The 18,647-nt window shown below is 52.6% G+C and overlaps 3 protein-coding genes across 16 annotated transcripts in view; 2 read left to right on the top strand and 1 right to left on the bottom strand.

The window, feature by feature from the left end:
• TERF2 (telomeric repeat binding factor 2) overlaps nt 1-2,342 on the bottom strand; it is a 5,768-nt gene extending 3,426 nt beyond the window's left edge. For 3 of the 8 annotated variants that reach the window (XM_033517290.1, XM_033517297.1, XM_033517293.1), the window contains exons 1-6: nt 2,133-2,342; nt 1,960-2,055; nt 1,314-1,492; nt 1,025-1,111; nt 369-515; nt 20-163 (exon numbers count right to left, since the gene is read on the bottom strand). In XM_033517290.1, the coding sequence (XP_033373181.1) occupies nt 20-163; nt 369-515; nt 1,025-1,111; nt 1,314-1,492; nt 1,960-2,055; nt 2,133-2,325 (846 nt within the window). In that variant the 5' untranslated portion in view covers nt 2,326-2,342. The remainder of the gene's footprint in view (nt 1-19; nt 164-368; nt 516-1,024; nt 1,112-1,313; nt 1,493-1,959; nt 2,056-2,132) is intronic. The other 5 variants (XM_033517294.1, XM_033517292.1, XM_033517291.1 and 2 more) reach the window with 5 other exon arrangements.
• Nucleotides 2,343-2,364: 22 nt separating this feature from the next.
• LOC117245021 lies at nt 2,365-4,628 on the top strand. 5 transcript variants are annotated; one of them, XM_033517302.1, is made up of 4 exons: nt 2,365-2,717; nt 3,554-3,720; nt 3,841-3,946; nt 4,261-4,628. In XM_033517302.1, exons 1-4 carry the CDS (start codon nt 2,365-2,367, stop codon nt 4,589-4,591), a joined length of 957 nt encoding a protein of 318 aa, XP_033373193.1. In that variant the 3' UTR covers nt 4,592-4,628. The 5 variants fall into 5 exon arrangements, 3 of the variants coding, with proteins under 3 accessions (XP_033373193.1, XP_033373191.1, XP_033373192.1); XM_033517300.1 differs by having other exon boundaries at nt 4,174-4,628; XR_004499137.1 differs by adding an exon at nt 2,849-3,185 and having other exon boundaries at nt 2,425-2,717; nt 3,841-4,628.
• A 1,617-nt stretch (nt 4,629-6,245) lies between these two features.
• Nucleotides 6,246-17,848, top strand: LOC107210026 (cytochrome b5). Of its 3 annotated transcripts, none has more exons than XM_015640350.3 (5): nt 6,246-6,462; nt 12,300-12,428; nt 12,870-12,896; nt 14,162-14,193; nt 15,093-16,787. In XM_015640350.3, the coding sequence occupies exons 1-5, from the start codon at nt 6,301-6,303 to the stop codon at nt 15,181-15,183; spliced, it is 441 nt and encodes a 146-aa protein (XP_015495836.1). In that variant the 5' UTR covers nt 6,246-6,300; the 3' UTR covers nt 15,184-16,787. The 3 variants fall into 3 exon arrangements, with proteins under 3 accessions (XP_015495836.1, XP_015495837.1, XP_033373071.1); XM_015640351.3 differs by having other exon boundaries at nt 6,286-6,462; nt 15,065-17,848; XM_033517180.1 differs by lacking the exon at nt 15,093-16,787 and adding an exon at nt 14,607-14,790 and having other exon boundaries at nt 6,286-6,462.
• Nucleotides 17,849-18,647: the final 799 nt, after the last annotated feature.

The following is an 18,647-nucleotide window of genomic DNA, read 5'->3' as shown; positions in this document are numbered from 1 at the left end:
CCTCTGCCCTTCCCGAGGCCTCTGGAGCTCTGGCTGGGCCCTCTGCCCTTCCCGAGGCCTCTGGAGCTGCTGCCTGGTCCTTCAGCCCATCTGCAAACTCACAAGTCCCTAGCGCGGATCTCACTTTGTCGGCGTGTTCTGAATTCAAGGTCTTTTTCAGTAACTTGGAGAAAGAAAAAGCACAGCACCGTTACAAAGATGATTCCTCATGCTCCCATTCCACTTTATCCCCTCCCAAAGGCATTTCATGGATTGAAAAACGTGTTTGACCATATAAATCTCTTAGGAATGGACTGAGTTTAGTGTGTTGCAGTTTAACCTGCTGTAATCAGGCACCTGATCCCCGGGGCAGCGGGGTGGACACGCACCGTCAGCAGCGCTGGCTCCGAGTCGTCCACGTAGCCCTTCAGGAACTCAAAGATGCTCTGCTGGAAGTCCTCGTAGGAGAAGTTTTTGACCTTTGGATGAGAGGGGTTCTTCTCCCGGATGACAGCCAGCCACTCATTCCTCTTCTTCTAGAGGAGGGATTGATAGGATCAGGTGAGAACACTCTGGGCAGGGACAGGGCAATCAGTGACAGCCACAGCCTGGATGTGGGCAAGGACTGGGCCTTTCCTGCTGGGCATCCTCCAGGCACAACCAATTTACACTGAGGTGAGGCTGGGAAAAGGCCAGAGGATCAGGAGAGCAACCAAGGGGCAGAACCACCTTATTTCAGGGATTGTCCTTGCCTGCAGTGCCCAAGCACCCAAGTGCCTGCAGAACGGGAATGGGAACTGCTGCTGCTCCCAGAACCTGCTCTGAAGGTGAGCTGGAGGCTCATCAAGGGATAAATGGTGATGCCTGGAAGGCCCGTGGAGGTGTGTGAGGACAGGTGAGTGACAGAGGGGCTCCAAGGTGACAATCCAAACGTGCAACACTGAGGGACCAGCACTCCAGAAGGACTGCTTCCATTTTAGCCTCCTCACCCCAAGGACACATCAGACACACCAGCAGCTCCCACCTCATTCTAGCGTGGACTCACTTGGTTTCTGGGCTCCTTCCCTATGTGCTTCTTGACGATATCAGAAGCTTTTTCAAACTCCTTGTTTCTGATACAAACAACCACAGCCTACAAAGGAAATCAAGGACAGATTGAAGCAGAAAACAACTCAGGGCCAACTTCCATGCAGAACTCCCACATCACTGCAGGAATGTGTTTGTGGATAATGAGGGAATTCTGCACGTGAGGCGGCTCCCACCATCACCCACACACAGCCTTTCCAGGGGGAAAAGCTGCACAACATATTCACTGAGAAAGAAAAAGATCTTACAGCTTCCTTCACCATTTTCTGCACAGCCTCCATCGTCCTGTCGGCCACAGAGAATTCCTCACGGATGAAGTCCAGGACGAGCATGGCCGACTCCAGTGGGGTCAGCTCTGACTCCTTGTCGAAGGTGCAATCTATAAGAATCGGCATCCATACTTTTGTAGGGGGGTCACGGCGCTTCCCTACAGAGAGCTGGTTATTCACCTGCACAGGTGGCAGCCGTCCAGCCACACAGGTGCACCACAAATTCCAAATTCCACAGCCACCAAGCACTGCCAAGTGTTTGAACTGCAATTCCTGCCCCCCAACAGCCACGGAAAATTATGGAAGCAACACTCAAGGGCTTCCCAGGTGCCCAGCACTGACCTAGGGGAGCATTTTGGAAGCTGAGGCTAAGCAGGAGTCACCAGGCTGATGTGTCTGTCCAACACGGCAGCCTCGGGCCGCCACAGACGCTGCTCTTGCCGCACAGTGAGACCGATGCGAACAGCGACCCCTCACCCGCAGGGACACCCCAGAACCCCAGCTCTAAGCAGGGACAAAGCTCCGGGAGCTGCAGGGACACGGACACAGGACAGGGGGGAGGAGGGAGCGGGGTGCAAGCAGTACCGGGGGTCCCCAGAGCTCGTAGGAAGGAGCGGGCACCTACCGAGGTTCTCGCCCTCCTCGACCCGCGACAGCAGCTGCATTATCCGAAGCATCTGGGCCATCTCCGGCTCCCTGTCCAGGGGCCGCACGAGCAGCGCTGCGGGACAAACGGCGGGTCAGGCCGGAGCAGCCCGGGCTGGGGGCCCCGCCACTCCCCGGCCCCGCCCCGCGCACCTTGCATGATGTCGCGGAACTGGCGGAAATCACGGTTACGCCCGGAGCGATAGGCCTCTATGGCCCGGTGGAAGTAGAACTGCAGGACCCAGCCGTTCACGGTCTTCTCGGGGAGCGCCGCCATCCCGGCCCAGTCGGGGTCGGGGTCCGGCTCCTGGTCCCGCTCCTGCCGCGCCACCCGCCGCGCCGCCATCCCGCCGGGAGCCCGCGCGCCGGAAGTGACGACACCACCATGGAGCGCTTAGCCCGCGGCCTGATAAAGCCGGAGATGCGCCTACAGCTCCCGGCGTGCATCGCGCCAACCCTGCCGCGCCTACAGCTCCCGGCGTGCATCGCGCCAACCCTGCCGCGCCTACAGCTCCCGGCGTGCATCGCGCTAACTCCGCCGCGCCTACAGCTCCCGGCGTGCATCGCGCTAACCCCGCCGGCAGGGGTTGGTCGCCGTCTGGCGGAGCGGAGGGGAATTGCTGGGCCCCGGGGAGAACGGGCGGCGGAACGGTGCGGGCAGGGCCGCAGCCGCGTCCCCGGGGGCTCGGGATCGGCCCCTGCCCATCGACGGGACCGACAGCAGGGAAACGCCCACATGTAAGTGCTGAGTCCCCCGAGCGAGTGTCTCACCTGAGCACGCCTAAGGTTATTAAACTCGTGTCACCCAGACCTGGCAGTGCCACCCTGCCAGCGGAGACACAGTGTTTGACTTTATTCTGATCTTCCAGACAACCGCCGCTCTCCTGTGCTCCAGCCACCTGCCAATGCCCCTGGAACAGCAAACCAGGTCCCATGGGTAGGATTTTGGGGCATAGATTGTCCCACAGTCACTCGGGGTAATGAATTTGAAGTCCTGTTTTCCCAGCGATCCCGCTAATTCCCAAGCAGAACCGGTGCCTGGAGGCGGAGGCACTGGCAGCAGATCCTCGGGATCATGGGTGCTTCTCTGCCGCTCTCGGGTGTCCTGCTTGGACAGTGTCTCCTCGGCCCAGGGAGCATCCCTAACTGTCCTGGAGGCTCTCCCACCTGAGATGGAAAAGCACGTGGAAATTCCTCTGGCATGAGGTGATCTGGGATCCTCCCTTCCCTCTGCCCCAGGCCAGGGGATGAGGAAACGCACATGGGAAAAATCCGTGTGGCAGATGGAAAACAGAAAAACCGGGAGGGATTTTTATTGGCAAACAAAGGAAGATAAAAATAATCTGTGTGAGGCAGAAGAGTCACCTGGGGCGGGAAGACTGCCCTGGGGAGCAGGGTGGGAGCGGGACAGGCTTGGAATGCCGTGGAGGGTGCTCGGAAGGATGCGAGGAGCGATACTGACAGCTGCTTCCTGCGCTGAGGGGAGGTGACCGACTGCCATGCTCTGGGTCAAATGCTTTTCCACGGAATATTCATGGACAAAGTGGCTTTGCTTTCTCTCTCTCTGTCACAAGATGCAGGAGGAGGTGCCAGGGTGGGACCCCGGAATTTCAGGTCAGTCCCTTCCATCCAGGGAGGAGCCGATCAGCCCCACCAAGAGTGAGACCAGCCACACTCACAGCCCTTCAGACACTGCCTTTGCTCTCCTGGGCAGAAAATTCCATGTTTTTCGGGGAGCTCGGTAACTTCTGCCCCTGTGATCCACGTGGCTCCAGCTAGATGTGCCAGCCACTTCAGCAGATCCTGTTGGCCCTGCACAAGTTTTAGGATTTTGAGTAATTTCATTCATTTTTGCACAAAGGTCAGGAAAGAGAGTCCTGGAGTCCTCTCCCAAGGGAAGCAAAACAAGACACCAGGACAAAGCCACTTGAGAGCCACCTGCCTTCTCCAAGCCAGGTTTCACTTGGGTAAACTCCCTTTTCTGCCTCCTGTCCGTGTCCCTCTGGGCTGCCCTCTCCTCCTCCAGTGCCCTCCTGGTGAAGGTGTCACCCCTTGGGATGTTCAGGAGATCCCCTCCCATCCTATCAGACAAATTTGCTTCCTGTGAGATCCACAAAGCCTCTGCAGTTCCTGGGAGGGTTTGGACAGGGTGGTGTCATGACAGATGTCACAAGAGCAGTGTTCCCCCCAGCAGAGCTGGAGAAGGTGACAATTCCTGACATGGTTCTGGAGCTGGGGAGGGCACAGCCCTGATCCAGGCTTCCCTCCCGCACCACTTCAGGGTCTGCCTCAGCCAACAGTGTGTTAACAGCACCCAGATTAGAAAACAAACCTGGGATGGTGAATTCCAGAGTAAATACAAAAATGAGCCCACTGGTTTGCTGCCTGAATCATCTCCAATGGATGAAGAGGAAGCAGTGATGATGGAAGCAGGACCAGGAATGCCAGTGGCCTCACTACCCAGTTTCACTGACTCCTCCTGTGGTGTCATCATCAATTTTTCAGGAAAAGTTTCAGAGTTCCACGTGCCAAACAAAACACTGGGCAGGAAGGCACAAATTGCAGCCGTGCTTGTGCATTTGAGCCTCCCCTCATTGATTTATGGCTTTTGATGAAGTGATTACAGATGAAAGAAAATATTCCAGGGAACAGGATCTGCATGTTGCCGTGGTCTCGTGCCTGTCACATCCTTCTGGGGGAGTTACAGCAGGAAACAGAACAGGAAAAGCAGCAGGGTCCTGGTCAGCAGGCTCTGCTCTCACTGTGTGGGAGCACCAGACAGGACAGCAGCTCCCAGAGGAGCCCTTGGATCCCTGGAAGTGTCCAAGGCCAGGTTGGACACTGGGGCTTGGAGCCACCTGGGCCAGTGGAAGGTGTCCCTGCCATGGCGGGGGTGGGATGCTCTAAGGTCCCTTCCAAGACCATTCTGGCCTTAGAAAGGCAGTGGAGAGCCACAGAAAAGCAGGACGCAGTGGAACAGGGGACAAGGGAAATGTGGAGGAGGGTCATGAGACTCATTTGAAAATCCATGGAGAAACCCTCTGGGCATGGGGGAAGGAGAGAAGGAAGCACAAAGGCACTTATTAAGAAACACATCAAGTAGATTACAGAAACTCTGAACCAATCCGAGCAAAGGTAACTCTTCCCGTTGGAACTGGGTTGGGCAGGGAAGGATCTAGAAGGAAAGACATTGATTTGGAAAGGTGCCAAGAGCTGGGCAGCCTGGGCACAGTGAGGAGCCGGAAACACTTCCATGTCAAAGGAGCCTGGGCTACACACAGAACCAGGGAAACAGCCCTGATGACTGGGAAAAGGTTGACAGAAAGGACCAAAAGAGGCAGCAGCTCAGTATTTAATATTTAATATTGATGAGGTGACTGTGGAGAGGTTCCAGAACAGGCTGAGCCTTTAACATCGCAATATCTGGTGATTGTATGGACTTGCCCAAACAGAGAACTTCACTCCAGCTCCCTTTAGGATCCAGAGGGGTTTTGACCTGCTCAGCCATGAGCCCGCTGGACTCTCCCTGCACACACCTTTAACCTTTAGCCAGTGGTGGTCACAGTTTAGCACTGACAGCATGGCGTTTCTGCCTCCTCAGCAGCTCTTAAACAAACATCCACTGCCCAGCCTTGTACCTGTGCTGCAAGTGCAAGGAAATAAATTCCACAAATGCCAGTTCACAAAGGGAAACCATCGGGTTCATGAGTTACTTGGGTCCCTGAGCTTCTGAACGGCCTCTGACCCTGAACCTGCTCAACCTGGCTGGAGGGAGGAGTGAATTATCCAGCACTTCTCCTCAGGCCTGAATGTGAACTTTACTTTGGAACCTGGGAAAAGTCAGGACCTGAGGATGTGCTGCACCACCACTGGCTCGGTTCAAAGGGCTGTGGGATCACATCTATTTTATATACACACAGAAAGAAGGAAAAGGAGTGGTGGGAAATCTGACAGCAGGCTGCTGAAGTGTCTCCAGTGCCATGGGGGTTGCAGGGCGGCTTGGAGCCGGGGGAATGGGGACTGAAGGGAGCAGGGACTGAGGGGAGCGAGGCTGAGGGGGGAGATCCCGGGGCTGAGCCGGAGCGCTCCCGGGGCCGCCTCAGAGGCGACGCTCTCGCGCCGTTTCCCGCCTTTCGCCCCGGCCGCTCCCCATTGGCCCACGCCCTCCGCCGCGCACTCCCATTGGCTGCGCCGGCAGCGCCCCCCTCTGCCTTGCTCCCCATTGGTCCCCGGACAAAACGGAAACCGCGCGGGGCGTTGCCATCGCTACGGCGGCCGGCGCGGGACAGGCTGCGTGTTCCGCGGAGCCGTGCCGGGCAGCATGGAGGACGGAGAGGCCGCGGCGGCGGCGGCGGCGGGGGCGGCGGGGGACGGGCCGGCGCCCGTGTTCACCCTCGAGGAGGTGGCGAAGCGGAACTCCAGCCGTGAGGCCTGGCTGGTGATCCACGGGCGCGTCTACGATGTCACCCGGTTCCTGGAGGAGGTGAGGCCTGGAGCGGGGGCTGCCCGGCCCGGCCCCGGCGGCTGAGGGGAGCGGGGAGAGGCTGAGGGGGATCGTGTGAGGCCGAGAGGGGCGGGGCGGGCCCTGGAGGGTCAGGGCTGCCGTGGGGATGGAGATCCCGGGGTCGGGCACAAGAGGAGGGGACGAGCAGGCCCCGCCGGGGGTTTGGGGGGTCCCGGTGTCCCCGGGGCAGCTCCCCGGGCCGGGTTGTGCGGGCTCCGAGGGGCCTCATGGGCCGGTTCTGCCTCCAAGGGACGCACGGGATGGCGGGTCACGGCGGCCAGCAGGGCAGGGCTTGTGCTGGGCTCCTCTGAGGCAATTCCAGGTTTCCCAGGAAATCTGTTCAGGCAGGTCCTGGGGAGGTGCAGGTTTCCTTCAGTCACGGGACCTCGCTCCGCATCTTGAAGGGTGAACGGGATCGGGACACTTGAGTAGTTTGGATGTGAAGGCTGCTGGGACACCCCAGAACTTGGAGGGAGAGGTGACAGTGATAGCGCAGCCACCACTCTGCTGGCTGCCCAGAGGGAACCCCACACCTGCGGTTTGCAAGCAATGCAGCTTCTGACAAATCTCCAGTTCCCTTGGCTGTGCGGACAAAAATTTCTTTCAAGACTCACTGCTTCTGTCTTCTGAGTTTGAGAAGGTTGAGAGCGGTGTTCTAACTGTTGAGAGCTGGAAATGGAGTGGGAACAAACAGTAACAAAATAGTAATGCTGAAGTGAGTGGCATGAAGTTGTACCAGGGGAGGTTGAGGTTGGAGATCAGGAACGGTTCTTCTCCCAGAGGGTTCTGGTACTGCCCAGGCTCCCCAGGGAATGGTCCCGGCCCCGAGGCTGCCAGAGCTCCAGGAGCACTTGGACAGCGCTGCCAGGGATGCCCAGAGTGGGATTATTGGGGTGTCTGTGCAGGGCCAGGGGTTGAACTCGATGATCCCTATGGGTCCCTTCCAACTCAGGATATTCTGTGATTCTGTAGCTCTATGAAAATTTCAAAGGGGTTTATCCCAGATTAAAATAACAGCAAAGACTTTGTGGCATTTGCAGGGCAATGTACAAAGGTTGGGCTGAACCAGCTCCAAAGAAGACACTTCATTGAAATGCACGTGTTCCAGCTTGTTGGTTCTGCTGGTCTGAATTCAACTCTGATTTCCCTCCAGGCCCACGTGGTTGAAGCCTGTGTGCTGTGGGGTGACAGAGCTGCTGTGGCGAGGTTAGAGGTGCATCAGGCAGGAGGGAGTGATCACCTGGCAGCTGGAGGCTTGCCTTGCTCCACAGTTCTCAGTATTTATTTATAAAGTTGGACACAATCTGGTTTCTTCTTTGGGTTCAAAAAATGACCAAATCACAAAATTGTCCAGGCTGGAAAATCCCTCCCAGCCCATGGAGTCCCAGTTGTGCCCAATCCCCACCTTGTCCCCAGCCCAGAGCCATGTCCATGCCTTCCTGGGACACCTCCAGGGATGGGAGCTCCAACACCTCCCTGGGCAGCCCCTGCCAATGAACAACCCTTCCCATGACAAAATTCCTCCTGTTGTCCAATCTGAGCCTCCGCTGGCACAGCTTGAAGCTGTTTCCTTTTGTCCTGTCCCTGTTCCCTGGGAGCAGAGCCTGACCTCCCGGCTGCCCCTCCTGTGAGGGAGCTGTGGAGAGTCAGAGGGTCCCCCTGAGCCTCCTTTTCTCCAGGCAGGGCACTTTGGTGGGATGAGATGTGCAAGGTGGAAGCAGGACAGTTTGGTGGGAGGGAGTTGTGGGTATACAAAAGCTAGGTAGATGCAGGGGAAGACCAGGCAAGAACTTGGGAAAGCAGTTCACAGCTGGTTTCTGAAAAAGAAAATGTGGGGTTAGGGTTTAGGAAGAGCCAGAACAAGCTGGAGGTTGGGACAGCACTTGCAGGAGCTGTTAATCTTGTCTTAGATCTGTCTCAGAGCGTGGACACTGCAGGGAGGTTGAGTCTCACCTTGATGTTCTCTGTAAGATGGAGTCTGGGACCTGCTCCCTGGGACATCTTTGGAATTACAAGTGAGCCCAGAAAAACATTTCAGTCCCTCCAGCAAGCCAGGTTTAGCAGTGCCCTAAGTGTCACCTTGAGATGGTGTTTCACCCTGAGATGATATTTCACTCTGTCCTTTCCAGGCCCTTCTTCCCATTTGTGTGTTTTTCTGACACAGACCTAGTTGGACGAGGGAGAAGGAGAAGAATAAGGGCACTGTTGAGCTGTGCCAGCGTGGCTGACACAACGCTGTGCTGTGCACACCCCTTGCTGGCACAGGGGAACTGTAGATCAAGGCCTAATTTAGCGGCAGAAATCCTCTTTCTGTCTGTAACCCTCTGGAGTGCTGGGGAACGACGTGCAGCTGATGGGAACCGGCAGTGCTTGTGTCCTTTCAAAGTTGCAGTTGTCTGGGGAGCTGGCGCTGTGGCCACAGCACTTGGGGTGTCCTGTGGCGTGTCCCCAGCCACGTGTGGTCACTGCAGCAGCATCTGGTGGGTACCTTTCCTGGCCTCTGCTCACAGATTGTTTGGCTGGGATTGCTGAGACTACTGGCACGTCCATGGGTGGGATTGTGCAGTCCTGAAGAAGTTGCCACTAAATTGCTGAATTTGCTTCACAATTCCTGCAAATTATGCACTGCAGGTCAGGCAAGCAGAAATCCGTGTGCTGCTGGAAGTCCAGACCAATTTAAGTTTCCTGTTCACATTATGTGTAATAGGAGTAACAAGACATCTATCACATAACAAAATTTACTGAATTATAAGAATATCAATCAAATCCAGGAGATGTGCAAAGACAGCAACTGAAGTGTTGCAGGTGCTTCTGGGAGATGCAATCTCCTGTGCTTCAGAGAGTCTGTGAGTGCTTGAAATGAAATGGGATTATTTTAAAATCTAAGAGAGCCTTGTGGTGATCTATTTTCTCCCAAATCTGGGTAACTGGACCACACCAGGATTCCTGTTTTCACTCCTGGTTGCAGTAGTCTAGATAAGCACATGCAGGCTTGGCTGGAGCAGGAGGGGCTGTGTGCTTGGTGTGAATGGGGGTGTGGGGAGGCAGCTGTACCTCGTGCAGTTGTTCTGGGGTCTGTCAGGCTCACACTTCACCATAACGGTATCAAAATCTGAGCTTTTAACTTGTGCACAATCTGTAAGAGACTTATTTGCAGCTCTGCTGGAGAGATACAGTTTCTCTCCATTTTCACATATGTGTAAGAGAGTTGGAGATCCGTGTTTCTCCAGGAAGCTCTTGTGTCTGTCATCTGAGCCCACAAGCCACAGCAGCCCCCACAGCTCCGTGTCTCAGCACATGCTGCTATTCCTGATGCCGTGTAAGTGTGAGCAGGAATCCATTTCCAGTTTCCAAGTGGAAGGAGCCTGGGTTTTGACACCACTGACCCAAGTCGGTTGGTTTCAGGTATAATGTTCTTCAAGAGAAGGAGGAGCACTAGGCATCTGAGTTGCCTCATGCTGACTTGCTCCAGCTTTGCAGAGGTGTTTTTGGAAAACCTGTTCCATGCCTTACAACCAGTGCTGTGCAGGATGCATGCATCATTCGTCCAGGTGACTGCTTGTCCTTGATTCTGGCTTGGATGGTTCTGGCACATGATTATTGCACAGGAACACTCCTCCCTCTCTTGGTTTATTTCTTTAACTCTGGGCACTAGGAATGAAAGTTTCACCCCTCCTCAACCTGCTGATCTTATCTCTTACCTGACACAGTGATCTAATTAGTCCTGGAGCTTAGTGTTGCTGCTGAGCTCATTTGTGTCTCCAGCAGGTCTGTACCAGCAGTTCCCAGCAGACATTTGCAGACAGGTCCTTGGAGTTTGTGGGGAGGGGACTCCAGGCTCTCTCCCCGTGGAAGTTTGGGATGTGCCTTTGCTGTGTGCCCTCAGTTCCAAGTCACTGTTACTCACTGTGTCTGCTGAAGGTCCAGGGAACGGAAGACCCACTTTTATTGTCACCTCTCTCCTTCCGGTTTGTTTTCGGCTGTTTCTTGTCAGAAACTGACATTTTTACCATTGTTTCCCCCCATATTTTGCAATACTGTTTCCATGTTTTCCTACAGCAGCTGAGCTGCAGATTAGGGCAGTTTTGTGGCAGAGTCAATGACTTCCTGTACAAATAGTCTGGGTTTACGTTTGCTGGGGTAGGACAAGGTAGGAATTGTCTGGCTGCAGCGCTGCTGTCTGGAGGACAGAGCCCTTCAGAAATAGGAGATGCCAAAATATTTTGAAGGTCTTTTTCTTTTAGGCTTGGAGATTGCAGTGAAAGGCAAATGTGCTTGAATCAGTAATTGTGGGTTTAGCAAGTGCTTAGAAAGGCTTCAGAACCAGAGATGTAAAGAAGAGTGAACTTTACTGTTCTCCTTCTCTCTTGAATTTTATCCTTCCTCTTGTCTCTTGCCTGTGAAGAGACTGGATGTCACTGAAAAATCTACTGCATGTTCCCTGTTGTTGCAGGATTTTGTCTGTCCTTCTAGAGTGAATTATTAGGAAAGGAAGGTTGTCTGCTTAAAATGCAGGTATTTCCCTGTCTGAAATACAAGATTTCTTGTGGGGCAATCTGAAGGAGTTCTAGAAGGCTTAGCTAAATGGGCAGCTTTTCATTGGATCTTAGCTGGAAATTGGACTGTTCTGAGCAATGTGTACAGACAACATCCAGCAGTCCCTGATCTGACTCCTCTGGGATCGAGCGAGCCTGAGGGTTGGTGTAGGAGAAGGGGCAGCCAAAAGAACTGCAGCTGGACACAGGGAATGAGCCATGGAGCCTCACCTGGTGCCCCAGCTCAGGCCACCTGATAACTGCCTGCTAATAAACTGTGTCCCCCCACTTTGCCCTTTGTGGCTCCTGAGAAAGCTCCATGTCGGTTTAGTGACATACCTGGACAATAAAGGGATTTATTCCAAATAAAGATTTGCAGGACTGGCTGCAGCAACCCACCGGGGCAAACAACAGGGCTGGTTTGTGTCCATCCTGTGTTTGGTATGAGGTGGGATGGCCTGGTGGGAATATTCAGACTTCTGTCAGCAAAAGCAGACAAACTGAAGGAAGAGCTGGGGGGTGACAACTGCTCTGTGTCTGTGGGAAGGAGAAGGATATGACAGAGAGAAGCAGGTGTGTTGGCCCTTTGATCTGAAATGTAGCCCAACATCTCTTCTTCAATTCAGGGCTGGTTGCCTGAAGCCCTGGAAAACTGGGTTAGTCCCTGTGCATGCCCTGGGATGTGTGACCACTTTATTGGTGTAACTGGATTAGCTGGTGGGTCACACTCAGGCTATAAAGGGATTGTCCTTTGGTAGGTCTGTAGTTAGTGCTTTCCACTGCCAGGCTGTTCCTGGAATTGTGGCATTGACAGTGGACAGAGCCCAGCCCAGACAACAGAACCACACCCACGGTTTGTGTCAGTTCATCCCATCTGAGAGGCAGCCCTGACCAGCTGCCACCACAGCAGTGATACTGGCAATGGCACTCCCTGGGGATTTGGCTGTTGTAGCTCTGGATCTCTGTAATCAGTGCATAATATTAAACAGTGTAATTTTTGTGACACTTCATGCTTTCCTCCCCCCATGTCACTGGTGGTCGCACACAGTGTGTGCAGAGTCAGCCAAACATCATTTTTGTAGTACCTGAAGAAGTAGAATATCCTTTTCTCCACTGGTGTCTGTGAATTCCTGGGAAGAGGTTGGACAATTGAATCTCTGGCAGATTTTACTGATGGTGTTGGTTGAGGCATCCAGCGGTGCAGGTTGGGAGGAAGGCTGACGACATCCTCAGTGCCTTTCTGCATCCAGCCCTTGGCTCACCTGGACTCTTCTCTTCCAGCACCCAGGTGGAGAAGAGGTGTTGCTTGAGCAAGCTGGCAGAGATGCCACTGAGAGCTTTGAAGATGTGGGGCATTCCACAGATGCCAGGGAAATGCTGAAGCAGTACTACATCGGAGAGGTCCACCCGGTGAGTGCCTCATGTAACCCCCAAACAAAGACACCAAGCTATATCTTATGAAATAAGTTAGGAGTTGAGGGGTTTAGGCAGTCCCTGTGTTGTCCAGCGTTTCTGTAGGAGAAACTGAACTAAAGTAGTCTTCTTCCACCATTCAGAACAGAATTCTCATTTCTTCATTTAAATTGGGGTACTTAAGCTGCATTCGTGGGTTTCCTCTGAATCTGGTGGAAGCATAATCCACCTTTGCCTTGTAATTCTGAGCCCAGGAGGGTGAGAGTTCCCAGGGGCACAAACACCACCTTCCTGCCTGCCTTTGAGTGCCAAAAGAAGGACTCCTTTGAAAACTGAGCCCGGGCAATTACCTTTGTACAGAACAATTCCCTCATAAAGGCTGCAGCCTTCCTTTGAAGTCAACACTTACCTCTTTTCTTCTTCTTTTTCCCCTGACAGAACGATCGTGAAAACGAAGGTTCTAAGGTAAGCTTTCAGCATTTCAGTTTTCTGCTTTTATTTAATGTCACATGTCTTTTGGAGGTTTTTACCCCCCTCTTTTTTTTCCTGTGGAGCTTGTGGCTTTGTGTTTACTCAAACTACACATGAATAAATTTCCCAAGCAAATTCTACCTTTGTTTTTGTTCTGAAGCTCAGTGGGCACCTCAGTGTGAAATTGGAAGTGAGGTTTTGTGCCCTTTCTCTGCTGGCAGCAGCGATGTTTTTTCCACACCTTGAGCCACAGACCATTTTTTGCATTTCTGGCTGTGTCCTGACCACGGAACTGGTTTCCTTGTTGTTCCCTTCGAGCCAAGAGACGGCACGGCCAGGGGGCCGGCTGGCAAACAGGAATTCTCTGTTAACTGCCTCAGGGATCAGTGGTGTTGCTTAACACTCAGGTACTCCTGAAGTAGAACAGGACAGAGTGTTGCAAAAATGCCTTTGGAAGGGATGGGGAGAGGGAAAAGGCAATAAATAGAATCCCAGCTGGGAGGTAAACATGTGCCTTGCAACTGGCTGGGCTGGGAGGCCTGGACAGGGCACAGCTCTGCCCTCAGCAAGGCTTTCAGGAGATGTTCCTCTGAGCAGCAGGAGTCCAGGAGGGAACTGTCAGCAGGGAAATCAAGGATAACTCAGGCTGGGTAAAGCCTGTGCTCAGTTATGACATGGAGCTGTGTGATTAGGTACATATTCACCTTAAAATTCATTGTTTGATTCAACTCTGATTCACAAACGTAATCACATGCTGAAAACATGCACAGAAATTAGTGATGATCAGAGTAACTCCCTTGGGTCGGAGTTAAATACTTCATTCAGGTATTTTTCTCTTCTGATCAATAATTTCAGCACATTATGCACAGCTGAGGGCTCTCTCCGGAGGGCATCATCTGTTTTAAAAGGAGATTCCAGTGTAATTTAAAGATGGCAGCAAAAGAGAGAATCAGTAATGTACAAATAAATAAGGGGGAAGCACAAAACCACCCCAAAACTGTGATGTAATGTGGCCTTATTTTGAGAGGGGTGCAAGTTCCAGCATGAAGCTGTTGACTGGGTGGGACAGATTGGATTGATTGAAAGAACATGAAGATGACAGCAAACATCCCCAAAAACATCTACACTGGTGACAGGGGGTGTTTGGGAGAAGAGGGTTATTTTCCCTCTGTAGTTGTAACCACACGTTCAGGCTTGTCTTATTAGCACAGGTTTAATGTTTCTTTGTTCCTCTGCTAACTCCCTCTTTCCTCCTCCAGGATCCAAGTAGGACATCCTCAGGCCAAACAAGGTATAGTATCTCCTGAAAATAAGAGTGAGAAATGGAGGGGTTTGGATTCTGTTTGTAGAGCTGCATATGAACTCCAAAGGGCAGGAAAATCCCCAGGGATGTATTGCAGTGTCCTTTTGGCAAGCAGATACTCCAAAGCAAGTGCCAGAGTCTGCACCTCCCTTGCTGGATGTGAGCCCGGGTGTGCTCTGCACGGGGCAGGAGCAGCATCCCAGTGTTTGGAATTCTCTGCCCCATGTGCTGGTGTTGCACAGCCGTGGCTGCATCCCTGTCACCACAGGGGTTATTTGGGTGCTCGCTGTGGGCCCAGGGGCGGCACAACACAGTGATGGGTGGGTTTTCGGAGGATTTTATCATCAGCCCTGTCTAGCTGAAAATCCTTAAAACCAGCACAGGGCCCTGGTCTCTTGCAGCTCGTGCAGGAGGTTTTGCTCAGCAGGCTGCTGAGGGTGAGCCTGTGGCCTCTGGAGTCTGAGCAAAGCAGATTTACTGGGGCACAGCTGTAGCTGTTGCCATCCTTGAGTCGACTGCGTTGTTTGTACAACACAAATTACAGCCTGACTTATTTAAGGAAAATAAAACCAAACCAACAACAAACCCCCCACACTGGTCTCTGGATGTGCCAAGCTGGAAACTTCAGCTATCCAGCTGCTATTTTATAAGGCAGGAGGCCACACTTGGGCCTCTCGTGGGGGCTGGCAGAGCATGTGCATGGGAACCATGGGGCCTGCCTGGGCTGTGGCCATGGTTAGGGGGCCAGCCTGGGGGTGCAGCTCCCAGGTGTTCCCTGGGTGTGTAACAAGGGATGAACATTGGGAATGGATTATTAACTGGATGCTTTCTTCTGGTTTCTGTGGTGTGTACGTTTTAGTTTGTTGTTTCTTTTTTTCTCCCTGTAGTTTCTGGTCGACATGGCTGATCCCCATCTTTGGAGCACTGGTCTTAGGTTTAATGTATCGCTATTACATGGTGGATGGGAAAAGCTCCTGAGCTGGCCTTGCTGGGGCCTCAGACAGCCTGAAAAGAGGGAGAGAGATTGTGTGTGTGCAACACGTGGAGTTCTGCTGCCCTTAGCCTTCCTGCCTTGCTTTTAGCTCTGAGTCTGTCAAGTGATGTTGATATCCATGGGACCAAACTACTTCCAAACTCTATCCTAACTCTGGGACCCACAGATCTGTTGTACTTCCCTCTTGGAGTGGCAGGGAAAGAAGAACTTCCAGAATTCCCTGACATTGGTGTGGTGTCCCTTGTGCTCTCTCTCTCTCGCTCTCTCTCGCTCTCTGACATAACCCCCAGACAACCTTTTCTCTCAATGCCTTTGCGTTAAGCCAGACACCATGAAAGAGCTGCCCTGGGCCTGTGGCTTTGCCTCAGCCCTTCACATAGTCGGGAATCATCTGCCAGTTGTCTCCAGCCCTTGCCAAAAAAGATGTCCAGAGCTTTGGTTCTGTAAGAACATTCCCAGAGCTTGCAGGCAACACTAATTGGAGCAGCAGGGAATTGTTAGTTTGGCCACTTCTTTCTGTACCTGTTTTTAACGGTTAAACAAATACATGGATTTTAAAAGTGGTTCTGTTCATTTTGTAGTATTTGTACTTGTCCCTTTGGATTGTATATCCTGTGAACTTATATTGAATCCTGGTTGGTTGGGGTGTTTCGTGCTGTGCGTGGCAGAGCCAGTGGGAGCTGGCATGTGGCTTCTGGAAATGCAGATTCTTCTTTCTCCCTGAGGTCATGGTCTGACACATGTATGGGAAACTAAACTCATTCTTATGTACTGTGAATGTGCACCAGATGGGGGAAACAATTAAATCTGGTCTCTTCTCCCAAAATGAAAAGGGAAAATAACTGCATTTGGGATTTGTGGATAATACTGGTTTTGTTTGGGAATAGAGTATTTCCCTCTTGCCTGTTTTTATGTGTTGTGCAGTCGGCCTTGAAGTGCAGACAGTGCAGAGTTTGCTTCCTGTGCTGAGGCAGGAACCTTCCCAGCTCTTCCAGCACACTGCTCTGGGGCTTTGGGATCTGCTAAATCAAGGGAAGTGGTGTCCTGGTGCCTGCTGCCCTTCGGCAGGGCTGTGCCACCGACACTGGCTCCCAATCCAAACCTCCAGAACAGCTGATCATCCCCTGGGATTGCGGCAAAAAGGGCAGTGATACCCCGGGGTCCTGCTATGAAAACATCCCGTGGGTTGTGGGGATTCTTCTTTTTTCCACAAAACTACAACCAGAAGGTTGTGTAGAAATTCTTGGATGTGGAATTACACTCTGCTTTTTAAAACTGAAGGCCAGGGAACTTGGTCTAAGAGCACTGCCAGGGCTGCCTTCACATTTAACACGAAATTGTGAACCATGAAGTCAGTTTGGGGTAGTTTAGAGTGGATTCCATATTAGGGAAAGGTTTTGAAGCTGGAAGGCACATGTTGGCAACAGTATCGCCCTGCTGAGTTGGGATTGTTCAGGGCAGTGCAAGATTCCACAAAGATCAGCTGGTTTGGATCCAGGAGCTCCAGGCTTGCCTGAGGAACAGGGCAGGTGTGATGCTGGAAACACACCTGTTTTCTCCACAGGCAGTACCTTTACCTGGATTTTGACTTCTTTTTTTTTAATACCATTTTCCTGGCACTCTGTACATTCAGTTGCATTTTGGTTGCTCTAAATAACTTCTTACCATCATTGACCCTTGCTATCAGCTCTTGACCCTCTGCTGTTGGGGAAGTTGCCTGTTGATTCCCATATGTTATGGAACCTTTCTTTTCTCTTAATGGATTAATTGCCATGGGGAGACTCTCAGTCTTTTTCCAAGGCTTCTTGGAGCTGGTAAGATCCTTGTCCAGTGCCTTGTGGAACCCCAAGCAGCCTCTGTCTGCACAGCTCCTCAAAGACCTCCAGGTGCTTGAGAGGCATTTGCAGAAGCCACATGGAAGTCTCCTCTCTTCTCCATCAATGACAAGGGCAGAATGGGATGGAGGCAGGTTGGAGTGAGCCCAGTGCTTCCCTCTGGTGTGGTGGTGAAGCCGCCTCTCCTTCTGTTCTGGTTCGAGGATGGGTCCCACAGGTGTGAAACCGCTCAGGCAGCAAAGGAGGCATTAACAAAGCTTGTTTCCTCGTTTTGTGTAAGGATTAAAACAGGCAATTGCCAAGCTCTGTCCCCATGCTGAACCCGCACAGCCCTTATTTGCTGCCAGGGCCCCTCACAGCCCGCGTCTGCCACCAGGTCCCTGCACAATGCCGGGACAAAGCTGTCTCAGCTTTCACCCCACAGATACCTCTGTGGGTGGAATTCAATCTGGGCTGTGCTCCGCTTCCTTCAGGTGCTGCGGAGGAGAGGTTGAGTGAGGAGCTGGAAATACGAGCACGGAGGCAGCTCCTGTGGTTAATGTGAGCGTGGTAGGGCTGCCTAGGAGCACAGTGCTGGCCTTTTCTGCCTCTCCATCACCCCAAGTTCCTTGATGACGCAGAATGTAGCTGTTAATTGGGCTGATTTTCCTGTGGAGGAGGGGTGGGAAGTCTTTGGGTGTTTCTGGGGGGAGTTGGTGCATGTTCCTTGGTGCAAGCACCCACAAAATGCCATTTCTTGTACCTGGAGATTGTCTGCCTGGCAGGAGGTGCCAGGCTGTGTTGTTTGCTGTGTTCAATAAAGATGTACAACAAACAGGTGCAGGATCCTGTCTTCTCCCAGGTGTGGCATGATTAGTTACTCCATCCCTGTTATCCTGGGGTGTGTAACCCCCATGTGACAGGGCTCAAATATCCAGTGTTGGTGAGCTACGGCAGGCAAGGGTTTTGCCTTCCTGTGGTAGAAGAGAAATCTTTTCCTTGGCAGAAGTTGGTGCTGAGCCACTGCCAAGGATGATCAGCAGCACGTGTGGCTCAGTGACCTGATGGTCCCTGTGGGTGTTGGGGAAGCAGCAGTTTGGGGCTAAGCACTGCACAAACAGCTCCTGATTCTATACAATATTCCATGATGTAATTACAATGGGAATTTCCAAAACTGCAGCAGGGCAGCTCCCTACATCATCCTGATAATCCAGATCATCTCTTAGAAGTGCCATGAGCAAGTGGCAGAGCAGCCATGGGTGTGGGTTTTCTCTGGAAGCTGCATGGTCTGTGATGGTGGCACCACTGCCCTGTGGTCCCAGGACTCCCACACTCACAGCTCCACAAGAAGAGTGTGTAGGAAGGTTTTTTTCAATGGAAAGATGACATGGAGACCATAAAATTTGTCTCTTATTTGCATGTCTGCTTATAAAAGGATGTAACATCCCACTCCCATGGCTGTCAGCAGAATCAGGCTCTTAAAATTTGCCTAATTATGGATCTCACGGTACAATCAGCAGCCTCAGGGAAGCAATATCTAGATGGAGCCTCAGAGAGGGGGCAGGAGGTCAGCAAGGTGCTGACTGGGGAAAGGGCATGGAAAATCAATGGAAACATCTGCTTTGGTCCTGGAT

This window comes from Parus major, chromosome 11, assembly GCF_001522545.3.
Source record: "Parus major isolate Abel chromosome 11, Parus_major1.1, whole genome shotgun sequence".
NCBI classification, from domain to species: Eukaryota; Metazoa; Chordata; class Aves; order Passeriformes; family Paridae; genus Parus; species Parus major.
This window is presented reverse-complemented; position numbering and strand designations above follow the sequence as displayed.